The following is a 20,375-nucleotide window of genomic DNA, read 5'->3' as shown; positions in this document are numbered from 1 at the left end:
AAGGAGTTGTAGGGGGTGAGTTGAGAAGTATGCCTGTTTTATTCCCATTTTCCTACGATGAGTTGAAAGAGCGCCAGAGAGCTTCAAAGTGGGGCCTACTAGCCCCTGGAAGTAGGCTGCAACAAGCGCAAAACTAAGGAGCAGGGACTTTAAATACTGTTTAATTTTACTCTTTTACGCTGGTTACCTCGATTTATTTACAAAGTCCCTTTTTTACCTATCACACGAACCCAAACCTTTATGTACGCATTTCCCCGCTGCTTGGGTTGACGCTGGCTGCAGCCTACTTCCTTGGTCTAGTAGGCCACATTTTGAAGCTCTCTGGCGCTCTTTAAACTCATCGTAGGAAAATGGGGAAAGAACAGGCATACTTCTCAACTCACCCCCCCCCCTACAACTCCTTAAAGTTTTTGCATAACCTTTTGAAACACCAAAATACTCACAAGTCATCTTCCTCACTGTCTGAATGGGGCAGGTCATCGTTATTGTTTTCCAATTCTTCTTCTTCGTCAGAAGAATGTTGATCCGATAAATATTCATCCTCTTCCGGGTGTACGGGGATGCGTCCGACGACCATTTTAAATATAAAGAAATAAATAAATATACAGTACAACCAAATATGAATTATAGAAACGAACAAGGAGGCAGAGACGATTTTGCCCGGACGTTGTGAAAGACAAAATATACGAGAAAGAGTCCCTGATTTCTGGACTTTAATGTCGGCGCGAGGTTGCCACCCACGCTGAATAATATGTAAATAAAACTATCATTCGCCATCGCCACGGAATAAAGGGGGGGGGGGCGGGGGCTGAGCTAGTGTATTATGACAAATATATATATATATATATATATATAATAATCTACTTTTTATAACCTGCATCGCAACAGACCTGAGGCCCTTTTAACAGCGATACAGGGTAATTTTAACTATGTGGGAGGATGGTGGCTAGCCCTGCCACAGCTAACTACTAGCGTCCCTACACTAACTATTGCATTAAAACCTCTGCAAGTTTTTGTGCGAAGGGGAAACCGAAGATCTCGGGGAAATTCCCCTTAAACCAGTGGGGAGAAAACTTGCAAACTCTACTCAGAAGGAGTGGTTCCAGATTTTTCACCCAGTGCCACGGAGACGGTATACGGTACATTCATAATTTATATAAAAAAAAGAAGTATATTGCATTGAAAGCTTGTTTATACTTATTTGAAATTTAATTTACTAATTACGCGAATAAGATCAGCTCTTAATCAAGTATACTCGATAACCCCTACTCTTTAAAAATGTACTCGATTTTTTTTTCTGATTTACTTGACTCGAATAAGAGAAAATTTCCCCCGAATCAAGTACTCGATACCCGACTCGATTGCCTAAAACCACGACAAGCGCAGCCCCAGTGAATTCGAATTGGAGGGTACAAACATGCCACAGCCGCTGTTACACGGACCTTCTAATCCAAAGACTTATAATATAACATTTGGACCACTAACCCTCCCCCCCCCCCCTCTGATTTAATTAATAAACTGGTCCGGGCAATTTTTAAACTGGTCATTTGCCCACTGCCTTATTTCCCACGCTGGTCTCTCAGTTAAATTTTGCGTGTGAAGAATTGGAAGTGTCACGCTTCTATAACAATATTATACACTTCTGGTAATATATATTCTAAAAAAAAAACCAGATATATGACTTATACTAACATTTGGATACCCTACTATAGTGGTACCCTATTTCGTGATAGCAATTCATACCCGGTGATATCTGTTTAGAATCTTTCTTGGATTGGGATGACGCTCGGGAAAACTAATAAAGCTCCGTCTTACGACGGATAAGAGAAAGTATACATTTATATTTCTTTCGTTCAATTTGTTTAATAGAAACATCTATACGCTATATACAATTATACAATTTTTAATTAGACGTGAAATGTACATTTTAAATCTTTTTTACAACGAGAACGATACAAATTACCTCAGTCGATGACGAGGTAGTTGTTTAGAAAAGGCCGCTCATCAATTTTAAAACAAAAGCGGCTGCAATTTTCCGCTTTGACTAGGTGAATGGTTTTATTTATTATCAATCTACAATGCGGGCAATTATTAGTTGGTAAATTATTTTTACAGTCCAAACACACACTGTGACTGCAACAGTCAAAAAATACAAAATCCGACTGCGTTTTCGTTGAGCGGCAAATTTCGCATTCGCGACTAACGGTCGCGAACGTATCTAGCGATATAGATGTAACAATCGGACTATTTATCGAATCTAGTTTACTCGCCAATTGTTTGACCTTAAGTTCGTATTGCGATTTGCACTCGTTTAATCGGGTATTAAGGTTTTGTATTTTATATTCGTAATGTTGGATCTGTCTCTCGAGTTTCTCTTTTTCTTCAACTATTTTCTGGCAGTCCAAAATCGCGTCTTCTTTATTTTTAACCTGGAATGACACGTAAAATTTATTTAATACCATTTGAAGTAAATGAATAAATGCGAAAGCGAGCCCCCTTTTACGTACCTGGTTATCAATTTCTGATAAAATATTTAGCTTTTGATTTTCCACAAATTTTCTTAATTTAGAAGCTAAATCGTCGGAAGAATTCGTGTTGATGGATTTCCTCTTGAAACCTCGCGACGTAGTCGGCAACGACAGCGATTGAATCGAAGCATCTGATTCTTCACTCGAAGACATTTCGGTAATGGTAACGCCGTTTAGTCACCCTCGCCGACCAGTCGACCTAAACCAGTCCGGGCCTATACTTCTAATTATTGATATTCCTCACTTCCAACTTAGCTTTCATGACTCATAACCCGCTAGAAAAAAATTCCACCCTTATAGAATGTTGATTTAGCCTTATTAAGAATGGATCTATTTATACTTAGAGAGGATGTTTAGAATAAAATTTATTGAACAGGAAAAGAAAGCTTATACCTTTGGAGCCCTGCTTTTGTATCGCGAGGGGATTTAATAGCAAGGACACGAATGACGATGTTATGGCACGCGTTGAAGCCTCTCGGTAAGAAAATTAGCTATCCAGTGAATAATCATAGGGGGGGGGGGGGCTATATAATATTATTAAAAAAAATCAGTCTATAGAAACAACTGTTATAACTACGGTAATCGGACGCTTATTATATTGGCTTCGATGCTAAAACTATACACATTCTAAAAATAATATACAGATATCTTTTGCTCGTAGGTAAACGTAGAAACTTTAACGAAGAATGGGTTGGCCACTACAGCGCGAGATCAAAGTTGGGCGTGAATAAACGCGCTAGAGTGACGACTGGGTTTTTACGAAGGCTGGTAGTAAAGTAGGAAACGTAAAGATTGATTAGTAAAAGCTTATGTAACATAAATACTCGTAAGTTTGCGTCCTTATAACATTTCCATATAAAAAAATCCAATGAGTCTTTGTTTCACACGAAACATGAAATAAAGAGACCCAAAAATGCAAAAATTCTTAAAATCCTTGTGCTATTGAAACTATCAAACGTTATTGCGTGAAACGAATTCCTTGGTCAGAGTGATATATCATGATGGGCCACGAATATGGTGTAGAATCTATAAAACCGCCTAGAGATTGCTCGGTGCGTGCTCAGTGTTCCGATCGTTCTAAAGGCGTTGTATGTTGGAGAAAACATAAAAAATGCCATCACCGTCAAGTAGTTTTGTTTTGCCAATCACGCTGTTTTCTCAGATTCTATAAATAAAAAGGTGTACACGTTTGAGGCTACGATAATAGTTTAAGCTAAGAGCAACAAACGCAACGCCCCACACAAGGAGAACGCAACCCTTCAAAAGTCGTGGATTTTATGGCGTACATTTTTCATTGGTTAGACGCTGTAGCGCCTGCTGCCGTCGGAAGGGGGAATTCGGAAATTGCCCCCCCCCCCGCCCGTAAAACGTTCAGCGTAAAGGCTCGTGCAATGAAATTCGTACACAACCCTTCGTTAGGGTGTTTTAAGGCTAGCTGCGTTCTCCTTGTGATTGTTGCTCCTAGGTTTAAGGTTCCGCGATTTATACGACCGTATAAATCTGGGTGTACGGAAACTAAAATCAAACGCGCACCGGGAAAGGATTTACTGTATGCCCGCGGCGCCTACATTAGCTCTTTCCCTTCCGGCACCGAAGAACAATTACACTCTTGACTATTTTATCTTTTGTCTCCTACAAATCGACTCGAAATTCCCTATTTTCCATATTTTTTTTGCCGTTGTCATCCTGTATAAATACTACAGCTATATATATATAGTTTCAACGCGACTTACGTCGTTACTATCGATTGAGATTTGAAAGATAACGCTACCCATATAGGAGCGTTGATAGAACGGTATATATGGCGTGCGCGGCCGACATTGTCAGACGTTATATTTACGTCCTAACAACCGTAATAACTTTGTTCGTAATTGGATATTTAATATTCTATATAATTGACTCGCTTCACGGAAAAAGTGTGAAGATTTCGTCGGGATAAATAAAAACGTTCGATAAACCAGTCACCAAATTACTTCGAAGGGAAGAATACGAAAAACCACCGCAGTTTACACGAGTCACGTCCGAAGACGATTTATCGAAACCATCACGGAAAATCCATCATTGACTTTTAACACTAGTTAGCTAGTGATGTATGTCGAATATTAATCGGAAAAATATTATACTGGATAACCAACAAAAATATATAATTTTTTAAAATTGCCCTATGGCAAAGAAATTAATAATTGAGAATTAAAATTACATTTAATAGATTTTATTGTAACTTTTATTAATGTATTTAATTAAAATGTAAAGACGAGGTATATTGTTTGTTTTTTTTTGAAACGCATATTAACGTCTATAATTTCCCCATTGTAATTGTTTGGGTTTATTCTCACTCCTTCGCCCTTCCTCGATTGACGCGGAAAATGGCGAGGGCGGGTGTGGGGGATGGGGGGGGGGGGGTGTGAGGCTCTGCTGCAGCTGACTAGAATAGCTCTTTTTACAAGATAATATATACAAATACATGTATAAAGGTGTTGATTGTCGGAGGAGCGTATTTTATAGAAACACCTATTATCCCTTGTTATCCCTGACTTACAGGCTTCAAAAAAAATTGGACCATTTTCGTATACTACTTACGATGTATTTTCATAAACTAAAATCAAAGATAGGCAAACCGGAGAATCATTGGCGTAGCTGGGAAAATTGGGCACCAGTGTAAGATCAGAAAATGTCCCCCCCCCCCCCCCCCCTGTGACATGACAATTAACTTCCCTCATTTCCACCCCTCATCTCTGTGATGGAACCCTTCAACGTATGCTTACAAAATATACAGGATGTTTCAAAAGTTATGCAAAAATTGTAAGGCGTTGTGGGCAGGCGGCTTGGAAATAAGGTATATTTCTAAACGGGTCTATTTGGCCAGTGACTCCCAAACTCTTGAATTATTTAAGTAGTGGTCACGCGTAGACCAGTTGGTTAATAATACGGTAGATAATTGTCAATTAATAGGCTGGACACTGGACCAGTGAACCCCAAGCTTTTGAATAAAAAAAACTGGTCCGAGCAATTAATAAACTGGTCTTTGACCCAGTGACCACCGCTTATTTCCAAGCCTGGTGTGGTTCTTGTTCCTTGTTGGGTTGTTCTAGAAAGTTTTCCATAACAATCAGCGTTGCCAGGCGTACCATAATTATGGTACACTTCAATAATTTTACTTCGAAATCTTGGTCGTACCATAATTTTAGCCGTGTACCATATGGTACGCTTTTATGCAATAATTAAAAAAAAACGTCCGAGCAATTAATAAACTGGTCTTTGACCCAGCGACCACCGCTTATTTCCAAGCCTGGTTTTAGGCGGTGAGCTCAGAAGTATGCCTGGTTTTTCCCATTTCCTACGATGAGTTAAAGAGCGCCAGAGAGCTTTAAAAATGTGGCCTACTAGCCCATTGAAGTAGGCTGCAACGAGCGCAAAATCAAGCCATGTTCCGGTCAGGTATTTTCGCGTAATAGGGGCCTATCAAAGGTAGTACCGTCTTTAGGTATGGGGTTATAATAGAATCTATATAGACAATAGCTCCGCTTACGCACTACACTATTTACAAAATAAAAGAACAAAAGGGAGATGATAGCGGAGACGGGTTTGGAGATTGTTTGCGTATACGGGAAATAATAAGTCGGGGTTTTCGAAAGTGAGACGCAGTTTATTACGTAGAAAAATGAAAATACACGCAATGAGATAAAAAAAAACGCGTGCAAACTTCTGAAACGTCCATTTATAGTTCTTCATCGTCAGTGCTGGAATATATGGCCGACATTTCGTAATCGAAAACCCAGCTCGCGAACTTTAGCGCCTTTTCCTGGGCGCAGGCGATTCTTTCGCTGTAGAACCCCTTGTGTATTTCGCATCGCGGGAAATTGGGGTATTCGCCGATAATTTCGTTTGCTTTTGGGCATCCAATGCCAGCCAGTTCCGTTACCGAGTGGCCTAGGATCTCGGAGATAAATATTGTCTCGCCCTCGCCTTTGCAGTAGACGCGTTTGGCGTCGACAGTGAAACGGTGCAAGCTCTCGTTCACTTCGTCGTACGGTTGTTCGCCACTGTCCCAAAGCATTCCGAGCATATTTTTCCCGATCCGAAGGTTACGTCGAAGAATTTCCGGCGGTAAAAGCATTTTTTCGTACGGAGGACGGAACGTCGCGTGCTGGAAAACTGAGTTTGCTTCAACGGTAGCGACGCATAACTCCTTGATCACAAAGTCTCGTTGATCCAGGGACGTATTGCGACCGAGTAAAGACTCAAAGTGTATTACGACGGATGCTGTCATTTTCCCTGCCAGAAGCTTTAGCGTTACAACCTTTTTTTCCAAAAACTCGGTGAAAAATATAAAGCGAGTGGTATATATCCTCGCCGTTTAGGTAGTCGGGAGTTGTATATGGACGTTATTGCTTTGCTGGCGACTTTAACATAAGATGAATTTCCCGGGGGGGGGGGGGGCGGTGCTATTTCAACGAGCGCCACCTCTCCTCAGTCACCCATTTAACTGGATCGGCTTAAAGGGGCTTTTTTAAAATATGTCTTTCATTCGCCGTTCGTTTCGAGAGTCACCGGAAACAAAACGTTTATTTTCTGCAACATGTTGTTTAACGCTTTGCGGGAGTTCCCTCTATAGCCTAGCCGACGATGTGGTCGCTCTACGTGGCGCGCCGTCAGCGAGCACCCGTTCAATCTCCCCGCCGCCGTTGTTTCTCTTTGCGCGACTGCGGCGTTTCCGGCTCTCCGCCTGTTTACGCCTGGAGCGTAACATATGTTTCCTAGGTATCAGCGAAAGACAGGCGGCGAGGCGTGTTTATCGGGTGGGCGGCGCAGCGTCTTCCTTCCGAGAGATTTACCCGCAATAAGAATACCGCCATGTTTGGAGGTCTCGCTTGACCAACGGACTCGCGCAGGATGGGGAATAAGAATTTTTTTGAAAGTGGATAGGTGGCCAATGAGTCCCCAGGCCTAGAATAAATAAACTGGACCATGACCAGTGCACTTCGTCTGCTACATTAGAATAACGTGTTTTAACTGCTGACCGATTTAAATAGGGTGATTTCTGTAGACTAGAAATGAGACTAGAACCACTGCGCTATCCGGATATCTCAAGAGAAAGCTAGAAGGCATCCATGAGAGTGCACCATCTATATAAATAATAATACATAAACAAATATAATTAAATAATTTTTTCATAATAGATGGCGTGCTCAAACAAAGAATACTGGCGATTCCACTCTCATGGCAGCCTTCTTACTCGAACATCTCACCACAGTTCAATCTTGCTTCTAGTCTCATTTCTATTAATATATGGTGCGAGTACTCGAATATTATCGATTACTCGGCATTTTGTTAAATCAAGTACTCAAACTGGACCTCGAATAATTAATTGTAAAACACTCGTCGATTACCGAGTACCAAAAAAAAATTGAATAGTCGGGTATCCGATTACTCGAATAAGCTGCTGTTATAGTTCAAAGACGTGTTTTTGCAACTTTTAGGGTGGAAATAATAAACGGTACCTATAAGACGTACAATCAGCAAATGCTTTGAATGACCTTGGGGATGGATCACGGCTTCTAATAATTTGCGCGCCGGCGTGGTTTTTTTTTTCAAACAATATTATAAAGTTTTAGTTTTGGTTTAGAGTGTCACTTCACGAATTCGGATGTCGGTCGGCTTTAGAATTTACCTGAGTCTTATAACTTCGGAAGCCATATACGGAGATGGTACATTCACAATTAAAAAAAAAGTATATTGCATTGAAAGCTTGTTTATACTTATTTCAAATTTAATTTACTAATTACTCGAATAAGATCAGCTCCTAATCAAGTATACTCGATTACCCCTACTCTTTAAAAATTTACTCGATTTTTTTTCTGATTTACTTGACTCGAATAAGAGAAAATTTCCCCCGAATCAAGTACTCGATACCCGACTCGATTGCCCAAAAGCACGACAAGCGCAGCCCTAGTGAATTCGAATTGGAGGGTACAAACATGCCACAGCCGCCGTTACATAGAACTTCTAATCCAAAGACTAATAATATAACATTTGGACCTATATCTATTGCAAAATATTCTAGCAGAATCACTGAAAAAAACTAAAACACTGGGAATTAATTAAGTGGTCCAGGCAAACCGGAGAATCATTGGCGTAGCTAGGAAAATTGGGCACCAGTGTAAGATCAGAAATCCCCCCCCCCCCCTGTGACATGGCAATGTTTAAGGGTTTCAATGTACACGATTGGGTGCGTTGGCCTATTTACGTCGTTGGCTGAAACTATCGTGATAATGACATCACGGTTATACCCTCTATAATACAGGGTGGAAACCTACGCCGTGATCCAGCCTCGATACTTCTCCTAGTACAGCGGTGCGCTGCGGGTTGAACACTTCTACAGGCGCTGGTAGGTTAAAAATCTAAAACTACAGTTTCCGACTTTCCAAAATTTTGTTAGTCAAATTGGTGTCAAGAGATTCAGAAATGGATCCAATAACTTCATTTTTGTTTGCTGCTTTTTTTAAAAAAAAAACTTTGGAATCGTTTCAAGCTTTTCAGTTTTCGTTTCAGAGATACACTTTTATATTTTTGGTCCCTGTCCATTGCCACCCACGGGCAAAAATAAGACTTTTTAATAAAATAGTAGCGATTTTAACGACAAGCTGGTAGGTCTCCCTTTAAATTTTTTTTTCTACTCATGCTTTCAAATATCAATAAAAATGCAATGAACCGTATGGGCAGACAATGTCGTTAATCAGATATATTTGCTTAACTATTTATATTTTTATTTTTCAGTCAACTATTTTAACTTGGAGTAAAGTTGGATACATGAAATAAATGAGTGATTGAAAGTGTAATAATAATAATACTAAGTTGTTATAATACGACATTGTTAATTTTTGAGTCTACGGTGTGCTCCCATCAGAGTTTTGTTTTTGTTTTTTTTTACTTACAAAAATATATAGGTCGAAGAAATTAAATTTAATTAAGTTTTTTTTAATATGGCATTTCGTAAAAGTAAGGTTTTGAAATACAGGCGTCAGCATAATTTCTAGAAGCGCTATTATCCTTTGAAAACCGGCACGTCGTTAAACCATACAGTTTTTGCAAGCTTGTTTGGCACTTTTGACATATTAGACTACCGCGCAATAGCGTCCGTCTTTAACCTTCGTTTGGATGTCTTTTTCGGAATTGTTTATCGTCGGCTTAACGACCGATTCTTCGTCCACCGGAGTCTCGTGGGAGCCTGGGTTGCGACGCGTGATTGATTTCGACGGAGGCGGTATAACCTCGTATTTAGCTTCGTTCGGAACGTTCCCTGATTTATCTCCCAAAATAAATTTGCACTTGGGGAAATGTTTCGCGTGCTCCTCTAGCGGCACGTCGTCTTCTCGCCACGCATTAAGCTGTCCCCCACAAGAGAAGCAAAGAACCCAATCTTCAAACTTTGAGTAATAAAAGCCGGCTTTGGCGAGTTCGCGGATATTGGTGTAATTCGAGGGAAATCCAAAGAGAAAGGTCCGCAAACGGACGACTTCGTAGCGCATGCGATCAGGGATTTTGCGAGGCCTCTTGAACGAAGGTTCGTGAGGCACATTTCCAACGTCGCGGTCGTTAAGGAATTCGCATTTTGGAAAATATTTTAAATGTTCGATTAAGGGTAATTCGCCTTCCTTCCACGAGTGAAGTAATCCTTGGCAGGAGAAACAAGTTACGTAATCCTTATAGTGCGTCGAGTACAGCCCGGCTTTCGCGAGATCCTTTTTGTCCAAAAATTTCGCCGGAAAGTCATCGGTGAAACTTCGGAGTCGGTTGACTTCATAATTCATAGTGCAGCAGGATATATCGGAGGGAGGGTGGTGAGATAGTATATAGACGAGGTCGTAGTAAAGGAGGTCGTGGAACGTCCGATCTCGATCGCGGCTAAGCGACTTATGTTGGCTTGCTTGAAGATTCGTGTCGTTTTATTCGTAAGGCGAACTATATAGGCAAAGGTTCCAGGATTTTCCAATCACGCACCTTGGATACAAGTACGCACTACACATATATTATACTATAGCCATGTTCCGGTCAGGTATTTTCGCGTAATAGGGGCCTATCAAAGGTAGTACCGTCTTTAGGTATGGGGTTATAATCGAATCTATATAGCCAATAGCTCCGCTTACGCACTACACTATTTACAAAAAAAAAAGAATAAAAGGAATATGATAGCGGAACAGCTAGGAGACGGGTATGCATGGAGATGTGTGTTTGCGTATACGGGAAATAATAAGTCGGGGTTTTCGAAAGTAAGACGCAGTTTATTACGTAGAAAAATAAAAATACACGCAATGAGATAAAAAAAACGCGCAAACACATACACGCATTTTTAAAATGATCAAATGAGTTTACAAAGTTATAAAATATATTAAATAGTAGACGGGCGAAAAAAAAAGGGTCCTCATAGGATACGTTTGACGTTAATTATATCAAAAAAAAAACACCGTTTAAGCTTGTTTTCCACCAACCCGCGTAACAGCGCGTCATAATGTTAATTTTTTGTCACGCCTAAAAATGTTTGCACGTTTCAGAGTTGAGTGTCGCTTTTTAACGCGTGCTGGTGGAAACCAAGCTTAAGAATCAATCGTTAGATTTTTAGCGGAATCTGGATAAATTATTATTATTATTATTATTTTTTTTTTCAATTTTTGCGACCACGTTTATTCTTTTTGTATATTTTTACAATTTGACGCTTTTCGAATTGGGCCACGTACTCCATAGCTTCGTTCAGGATCGATATATCTTCCAACTCGTTCGAGTATAGCTTTCCGGTATCACTTCTCTCGCGCGGGGGGGGGGGGTCTCTTCCAACTCGTTCGTTAATGGGTCGATTTCAAAGATTTTGGCGACATTGCAAACCACGGTTGTCCAATTAGGATCGAAGTCTTTCACTAATTTCGCTTTGTAATCTCCATCCATGCCATCCTCAATTTCCGTATGCGTTGGGCCGTCATTTAATTCGGTACGATAATTCGTGATCGACTCCGTAAAAGAACTATGCCCCTCGAGCGAGGTGCTTGGTAGCCAGATATCATCGTGGGCGTTTGACTGACCATAATTCGCGGGTATCTGGCTAAGCCGACTACGCATCGACTGAAGTCGGCCACCCAGACTGGACACGTATTCTGAGGGCGCGTTATGTTCCAACGCGTCCAACTCTTCTAAATTTTGACAACATTCGGGGGTTGTTGGAAAATTTTGAAAGAACTGACGTATCTCCAGAAAAACCATAATGTTTTTCAACGAAAGCCGACTAACGCAGTCGGGTATTACAGACGGCCCTTCTGTTAAATTAAAGTTGCATTGCTGGGCTAAGCGATAATAAAAATTAAAAATTTCAGATATACGCCACGGCCTCCTAACTGAGAAATTTTCTAATGACGCGTCGACGAATTCCATAATTTATCCGAAAACCTATTTTCGAAACTTCAGAGTCGCATGCAGTCGCTGAGATCGAGTGGCGCGGAATCCCCTGACCCGACGACCTCTTTACTTTTAAGGATCCACGAACTTACTTACTATACCCGCCTACCGAAACAATGAATGGGTGGGGCGAAATAGCCTATTTCACGCTAATTATGTCCCGCTAATTCTAATTGTTTTAGAAAAAAATTCCATATGTGGATTTAGCCCCATTACGAATGAGATCTATTTATACTTAGAGAGGATGTTTATAATAAATTTTATTGAGCAGGAAGAGAAAGCTTACACCTTTGGAGCCCTGCTTTTGTATTGCGAGGAAATTTAATAGCAAGGACACGAATGACGATGTTATGGCACGCGTTAAAGCCTCTCGGTAAGAAAATTAGCTATCCAGTGAATAATCATAGGGGGGGGGGGTGTAACACGACATCAGGCGCTATATAATATTATTAAAAAAAAATGGAAATTTAAAATAAATCACACCGAGTTGACTGGAATCAGTCTATAGAAACAACTGTTATAACTACGGTAATCGGACGCTTATTATATCGGCTTCAATGCTAAAACTATACACATTTTAAAAATAATATACAGACAGGGCCGGATTAAGACCTTGTGGGGCCTATAGGCCCAAGCTAATTTCGGCGCCCCCTTTCCGTGGCGATCGAGTGAGGCGTTTCCGCAATTTGTAATTGGCAAAGGATGGAAAATACAATTTCAATGTAGACTTTAATAAATGATGTTGCTTTACATAATGATGTTGCTTTACATGGTATTGAAAAATGTGGACACATATACTAAAATCACTCAGGAATAATTTTTTTTTCTGCTTAAATTTAAATTTACTTTTCATGAAATGTAAATTTAAATTTAATTTTTTTTCGAAACTTCTTAGTGCCCCTTGTAGGCTCGGTGGCCCGTGCAGGCCTAGTCGGCCTATTGGGTAATCCGGCCCTGTATACCGATATCTTTCGCTCTTAGGTGAACATAGAAATTCCACGGCACTGAATAAACCTTTAAACTATAGAGTGACGACGGGGGTTTTACGAAGGTTTATGATGGTAGTAAATATAGGAACAGTGACGATTAAAAGGATAAAAGGTACTAAAAAAATTGTTAATTGACAAATGATATACGTCACGTAAGAGACGGGGAGGAAGGTTGTTAGGGCCAGAACACTCGATAATGATGTCGTCTTCACATTCCGACGACGAAATCGCAAACTATCCTTTAAACGATTGCTTTTATAAGAAAAGTTCACCGATAGAATTGATATTGCCGTCGGTTGATGGAGATAGACTGCTCGAAAACAGGATCGCGCGTAGTCGGATGTGCTTTTACAACAAATGGAATAGACAGCCCAACGACGACATCGAATTCATCATGTACGAGACGGATTTACGAAATGTCGTAAACTACGAATTATACGAAGACGAATACTGGAGTTACGTGAAAGTCGAAATACTCTATATGTTGGCCATATTCAATCACCACGCTGAAAATCCGCGCAAACGAGTGATCAATGATGACTTCAATAGAGGATGGCGACCAAAAAGAAGAAAAATAATGGAACGATCCAATCAATGTCATTTTTTATCCCAATATTAATTTCGTGATTTATACGTATATTAGAAACTCAAAACTAGTTACTTCGCGTCTAAGATATTAATCGACAAAAAACGTATTAAGATAACTATTATGTGCCACAGAAAAAAAAAATTAAAAGTCCAATGAAATATGAACAAAATGGAATAAAGAGAAAATTAATAAAATGATGGTTCGATAAAGATTTGAGAAAAGCCGCGGAAAGGGACGTTTCAACGGGAACTCTTCGGCAAGAAGCTGCCAGTTCGAGGCCATTCTTGGAAACGGGGTGTTTCGGATAAAAGGGTTTATGACTGTCTCCGCGCCCAGAATCACAGACGCGAGCCGCTGGATGCGAAAAGGATCCCCCCCCCCCCTTCATGGAGCATCGCGAAGAGCATTGAAGTTGTTTTGCCAAACCTCTCTTTCTACACTTTACCGAGACTTCAAGGTTTATACCTTTTTTATTTTTTTAGTCTAGCGCAAATCCTAATATAAAATGTTGTATATTTTACGGCCCTTATATTTGAAAAAAAAATAAAATTTTTGATAATAAAATCGTATTGATTATTTCTAGTACTTTGGGAATATAATACGAGATAGCCGACATTTCAATTATAATTTTAGTGTATAGTTCGATATATTCGAAAATTTACTTTTGTTTAATAGAAAAAATATTACACAACCCTTTAATTAATAATAATAATAATAATAATAATAATAATAATAAAATCGTATTCATGTTAATTATCCTCAATGTAATTCGATATTTTAAAATTCTCTCTCAGTATCTCTCTCTCTCTCTCTCTCTCTCTCTCTCTCTCTCTCTCTCTCTCTCTCTCTCTCTCTCTCTCTCTCTCTCTCTTCTCGTTTAAGAGGAGAGCCCGATGCCGTTTCGAGAGTCACCGGAAACAAAACGTTTATTTTCTGCAACATGTTGTTTAACGCTTTGCGGGAGTTCCCTCTATAGCCTAGCCGACGATGTGGTCGCTCTACGTGGCGCGCCGTCAGCGAGCACCCGTTCAATCTCCCCCCCCCCCCCCCCGCCGTTGTTTCTCTTTGCGCGACTGCGGCGTTTCCGGCTCTCCGCCTGTTTACGCCTGGAGCGTAACATATGTTTCCTAGGTATCAGCGAAAGACAGGCGAGGCGTGTTTATCGGGTGGGCGGCGCAGCGTCTTCCTTCCGAGAGATTTACTCGCAATAAGATATCTTTCGAGGAACGAAAGAATAATCACCGAATTTGTCAAATAGTATTAGTGTATTTTAATTACCATAATAAAAAGTGTCAATTGTCCGATTGAATTCCCTGATATTTCCCCCGATTTTTTTTACGCATTCTTAAAATTTCCCAACCGGTCCCTGATATAAATAAATGATACTCAATTATAAGCCGTTAAAAAATATAGAGAGTGACTAAATAGGAAAAAAAAACTTTTTTTTTGACAGTGTAAAATAATTTCGTTTTATTACACATGTTAAAAATATAATTTATGATATTCACAGTAAACTTTGATTTGACCCGAACATTCGTTACGTATAAAAATAATGACTAGATAAAACCACATAGAAAATCATATCACTTTAAAAAAAACACACAAATTAGATTACTTTACATCAATTCTATACAGTTCACTTGAAATACTAGGAAACAAAAACCATACAAAAAAAACTTCAAAGAAAAATTAATTATAAATATAGTAACAAAATTTGACCCGAACATTCGTTACGTATAAAAATAATGACTAGATAAAACCACATAGAAAATCATATCACTTTAAAAAAAAACACACAAATTAGATTACTTTACATCAATTCTATACAGTTCACTTGAAATACTAGGAAACAAAAACCATACAAAAAAAACTTCAAAGAAAAATTAATTATAAATATAGTAACAAAATTTGACCCGAACATTCGTTACGTATAAAAATTATGACTAGATAAAACCACATAGAAAATCATATCACTTTAAAAAAAAACACACAAATTAGATTACTTTACATCAATTCTATACAGTTCACTTGAAATACTAGGAAACAAAAACCATACAAAAAAAACTTCACAAAGAAAAATTAATTATAAATATAGTAACAAAATTTTGAACTAAATTTGAAAAATAAAAGCGCATGATTTTAAGCGCGTGCGTACGTCTTGCAGCGTGCCCGCTGCCGGCGGTGAAAGATAGAGTAAACCAAACCGAATAACAATAAACTACTTAATTAGATGTTAAGTCTTTCGAAATTTTGGGAATTTTGTACCGCGCCCAACGTGATCCTACGGTTTTACGTTTAACCGCGGTTTTATCTTTCTTGGTAGCCGCGAGTTCTTCTTTCTTTTTTAAGCGCTCAATGCGGTTATAGGTCATTCGCGTCTTGCTACTAGTAGGGTTTAACCGTTCGTTGGTAATAAAAGTTCTATTATCGCCGCATCCGTTAAAACAAATGGGCGCCTTAATTTTTTTCGCGATCCTTTCAGCCAGCAGCTCGCCATCAACGTTCAACGAGTTTAAATGAAAAACACATCGCACGCAAGACGCGACTAAAATTGTATTTTCTTTCACAAATACGGCCTTAGTGGTCGTTGTGTTGAAGCATAATACGCATTTCGTGCGGCTGATGCTATTCGAGTCTAGTTTATATCTGTCGGTCTCTGAGAACGTCGTAGTAATTTTGTTTTTTGAACGAGAATGTTTGATGGGAACCTCGCTCGCCGACGTAAGCAGCTCCGTCATTTCGGGATAGGGTCGCGCCAACTCGGAAATGTTCTCGTCTTCCGAATCGGTCACGCACACGTTGTCGCGTTCCAAGTCGAGAAAGTCAAAGGCCACGTTACCGTATTCGTCGTATTGGTCCACGTCCTGGTCATCGTATAACGGCCAGGCGTCCGGATTATCGGCGTCGGCGCAATGCTCGTCCATGAAGCGGTTTATGTCGTCCGTCAACATTTCGTTCCACGGTTTCGGCGGCGGGTGCTGATGGTCGTTCACCTCGAAACTGTTTATGCACGATGACGTTGCTCGCGAAATGATGGTTCGGATTAAAGACAGCAACACGTTCAAACCGGCCTCGGTCATTTTGATCTTCTTCGTGACCACGCTTATATTGTCGTATATCGCGTGTAAAATGACGCGACCCATATTGCGTATTACCGCGGTATCGGAGATGAGCGGAATGTTTGGATTCACTTGGTGAAATTTTATTTTTTCCAACACCACCGTCGCGAAACCGGCCACGTGCTCTTGTTCGATAACGTTCGAGCCGACGTGGATTCCCATTTTCACAATATGGAGTCCGAACAAACGACAATAGCCGTAGACTAAGTTATTGACGCACTGTTGGAGGTCCCGCGTAACGGCGCTTTCGGAGGTCAGCCAACCCTTCACTCGAAACATTCGGAAAACCGCGTTAGCCGATAACAAGCTCGCGGTATATTCTTTATGTTGAGCTTCGATTTCCGCCACCTTAATCTTAAGTTGGTTATTTAAATCGACCAACCGTCTTTGCAAATCAATCACGGTGTGATTGCACAGAATATGATGGACGTTACAAACGTTCATAAACATCATCCAGGCGCGTTTCCCGTCGGCAGCCGTGTCGTTACTTTTTTTCGACGATTTCCCGCTTTCAATGTCCAATATGATGTTATGGAAATTGTCCTTGATCCATAACAAACATTGACCCGTTACTCTCGATTTATGGTCAAACTCCGCGTATTTGGCGAGAGTCGTTTTCAATTTAGGATCTTTGAGAAAATTCCAAGCGTAAGCCAAACATTGTTTGGCACGTAGCCTGGGATGATCGTCTTTGTGATTGAGCAGATCCTGAGTGCTCAATTTCCAATATAAAAAAGTCATGAGTTCGATTTCTCCGACTCCCAAGGGCACCGGGTCGTAAGGAATCTTACTTTTTTTACCTTGGCATTTTAAGTCTTCGCGTTTCTTCGCTTCTTTTTTAATGCAGTCTTCAACCGACTCGTTATAGGCTCGCTTGCAGCATTCAATTAAATGCGTGGCGACGTCTTTATAACGCGAAGGAACCGCCCCAAACACCAAGGGATATTGGACTAAATCAGTCTTCCCGTTGTTCGTCAGCGTGTGTACGTGATGCACGTTTTGGATGTACGTTTCCGAGTACCGGAACAAGTTTGCACCCATGACCGTGGTGGCCAATTTCACGCGGGGATCAATTTCGCGTAGGGGCGTTAAGTTTAAATTGTCCGGATACGCGATACCGTCCGGGATATCGGTATCTTCGGCGGTAGAGTACAGCGCGACTTCGCTGAAATTCACAGCGGAGCCTTTAGCGTTGTGCGGTTTCCTTTTCAAAATGTCCAACTGTTTGGGCATTTTTGGCGGCGGGGCAACGCAATTTGGCTTGTGCGGTTTCCCGGTCGGTTCAGTCCGACGGACGGCCGATTTGATTTGGTAAGGTGACACTTTGCGCACGCTTTTCGGCCTACTGACCCGTTTAAAATCGTCATCGTCGCAGTTAGAGTCTTGGTCACTGAAGCCCGCTTCAGTAGCACTCGATCGTTTTTTGTTCAAACGCTTATGTTTTCGGACACAGTAGCTGCTCGAGCTGCTGCTACTGCTTTCGGAACCCCTTCCATTGTTCCGGGCGCTTTCACCTTTGGCGCCGCTACTTGTTTTTCGGCGTTCGTCGCCATCATGAGACTCGTTTTCACTGCTTTCGCTATTAGAACTACAGCTCGAACACGAACTCGAGCTTGAATTTGAACTTGAACTTGAACCCGAACTGTCTTTGTTATAAGTCCGAATCATCGCGATACTTTTACCCGCAATTGGCGCGCGCGTAATTGGCGTGGGTATATAACTGACCGTCGGACAGTTGGAGTGGAGTTCATCGACGGGTTGGGGGGAATACGCTTCCGGAAGTGGCAGGTCCGTTGGCGGGGTTTGACGATGGTCTTCGCGACTGGCCTCGTCTGCCGGAACATTTGGAAATAAAGTGTTGCCCGGCGTCGCTGGCCTAGATGAGTCCGAAGAGCCATCGGTTGTAATGTCCTCGAACTCCGGCCTGACCACTCCTACCAGCGTGTCAATAACGTTGGTCACTCTGTCCTGGACGGCCGCCGCTTCCGTCGGCTGCAGTTGATTCTGTACCTGATTCGAAGGTGGTTGAATGGCATTCAACGCGTCTAGGGTCGATAGTTGCCACTGTTCTTTAACCGCCGAAGTGTCATTTTCGAAACGGGCGATACTGGCGGATGGTGTTCGAAATATTAAAAGATTACTTATGTCGGTCAAAAAATTGTTCTCAGGGTTACGGATTTCATTATCAGAAAAGCAGGTAGTAAAATCCATCTTTGTCTCTCGCGAACTAAAAAAAAAAAATTTATACAATTAGAATTCCACCAAGTATCGCCTCTTATACCAGAGAGCTCCGTCGTTCGAAAAATGAGAACTGCCACTAACGATAATTCCGGGTTTGGAGCTCCTTTTAACTGTGATTTCCGAGAGGCGGGGAATGACGGAACACACATCCGGTAAATCACGTGTAAAAAGGGGGTAAAAAGGGGGTAAATAATCGGTAAAAACTACCGATATGCGGCGATAAAACGTTTAGTAAAACAATCCGGTAAAAATTTCAGATAATGACTCTAATTTTTACAATTCTATATTGTTGGAAATGAAGCTACCATGTTATACAATGGAATTTTTTTATCGCGAATATTGTATATCTTTTAAAGCCCCCAGTTAATACAGGATATAAGATTGCAATGCGTAGGCGGGTGGTGGCCAGCCCTTCGTGCTACGCGACCCAACAGCTCCCTTATACTCGAAATTACCGAACAATGTTACGCGGCAAGATTATATGAAAAGCGGGAAAAAGAAGAGCCCTAGGGAAAAACCCCTTTAATGGGTGGAAGTAGAATATAGTAGAAATAGTGAAATACCAGGGTCGCCACTTTTTGATTTTTTTTAACAAAAACCAAATCAATCGAATTTTATTTTAAATTTAAATTTGATTTTAGTTTTACATTTTATTGAATTTATTGATTTTCAATACAATTGATGGCTCTTTTCCAGCATAATTAAAGGATATTTTACTTTTATCAGTTAACCTATTTTAAATAAAATAAAATTTTAAGAAAACTGACTACTATTTAATATTCTAGTTTACTCAATAAGGACCAAGCCTGAGGCGAAGAGTGTGATTGGATTTGATTTATAAATGCACGCCAGCCCTTAACGAAAAATGAATTCTGTATTGAGGAGTGAACGACGATAATTAAGGATGAAGTCCGAAATAAACCGATATTTTCGAAACATCAAAATATAAACTATCTAAAACTAATCTAAACCTAAATATAAATTCTGCAGAACCAGGCTATATGTAAAAATGAATGGTTTACCACCCCACGAATAAATCGAAGCTGTTTTTGCGTGTTATGAAATTTTAATCGAGAAAGAACTTCCATGTTTCAAACTATAATTGATAGAGCGTATAAAATGCAAAAAAAAAATTAAGTGATTAAAGCGTCTGCTGCTGGGAGCGGTCTGCTAGCTGCACTTTCCCTAATTGGCTGCGATGGTATCACGTGTGAATTTACGGAGGCCAATCTCGTTGGCTGGCGGTCGCTGCTCTCGTATAGGATGTTTTTGGGGGGAAGAGTATCTAAGCTAACCCCTCCGGCGCCGCGAGATCGAATTGAAAGAGGAGAGGCGTTCGTCGGAATTGTGTCCCCCCCCCCCCCTAGGTTTTCTAGTAACCGTGTACTGAGGCGTAGGCCTACCGCGGCAGAAGTAAAAATTCATTGTTTCTAGCAGTTTAAGTTGGTACAGTTTTAGAAAGAGA

The 20,375-nt window shown here is 40.6% G+C and overlaps 1 protein-coding gene across 1 annotated transcript; it reads right to left on the bottom strand.

Moving 5' to 3' along the window:
- Nucleotides 1-9,643: 9,643 nt before the first annotated feature.
- Nucleotides 9,644-10,339, bottom strand: LOC149923256 (E3 ubiquitin-protein ligase XIAP-like). Its single transcript, XM_090162381.1, has one exon. It carries the CDS (start codon nt 10,337-10,339, stop codon nt 9,644-9,646), a length of 696 nt encoding a protein of 231 aa, XP_090018507.1.
- Between the last annotated feature and the right edge of the window lie 10,036 nt (nt 10,340-20,375).

The sequence above is a fragment of the Leiobunum rupestre genome, chromosome 11 (genome assembly GCF_980474605.1).
Source record: "Leiobunum rupestre chromosome 11, qqLeiRupe1.1.hap1, whole genome shotgun sequence".
Taxonomy (NCBI): Eukaryota; Metazoa; Arthropoda; class Arachnida; order Opiliones; family Sclerosomatidae; genus Leiobunum; species Leiobunum rupestre.
This window is presented reverse-complemented; position numbering and strand designations above follow the sequence as displayed.

What these genes read in the sequence shown, in the direction of transcription:
- LOC149923256 (XM_090162381.1), bottom strand. Translation starts at nt 10,339, where the DNA reads ATGAATTATGAAGTCAACCGACTCCGAAGTTTCACCGATGACTTTCCG.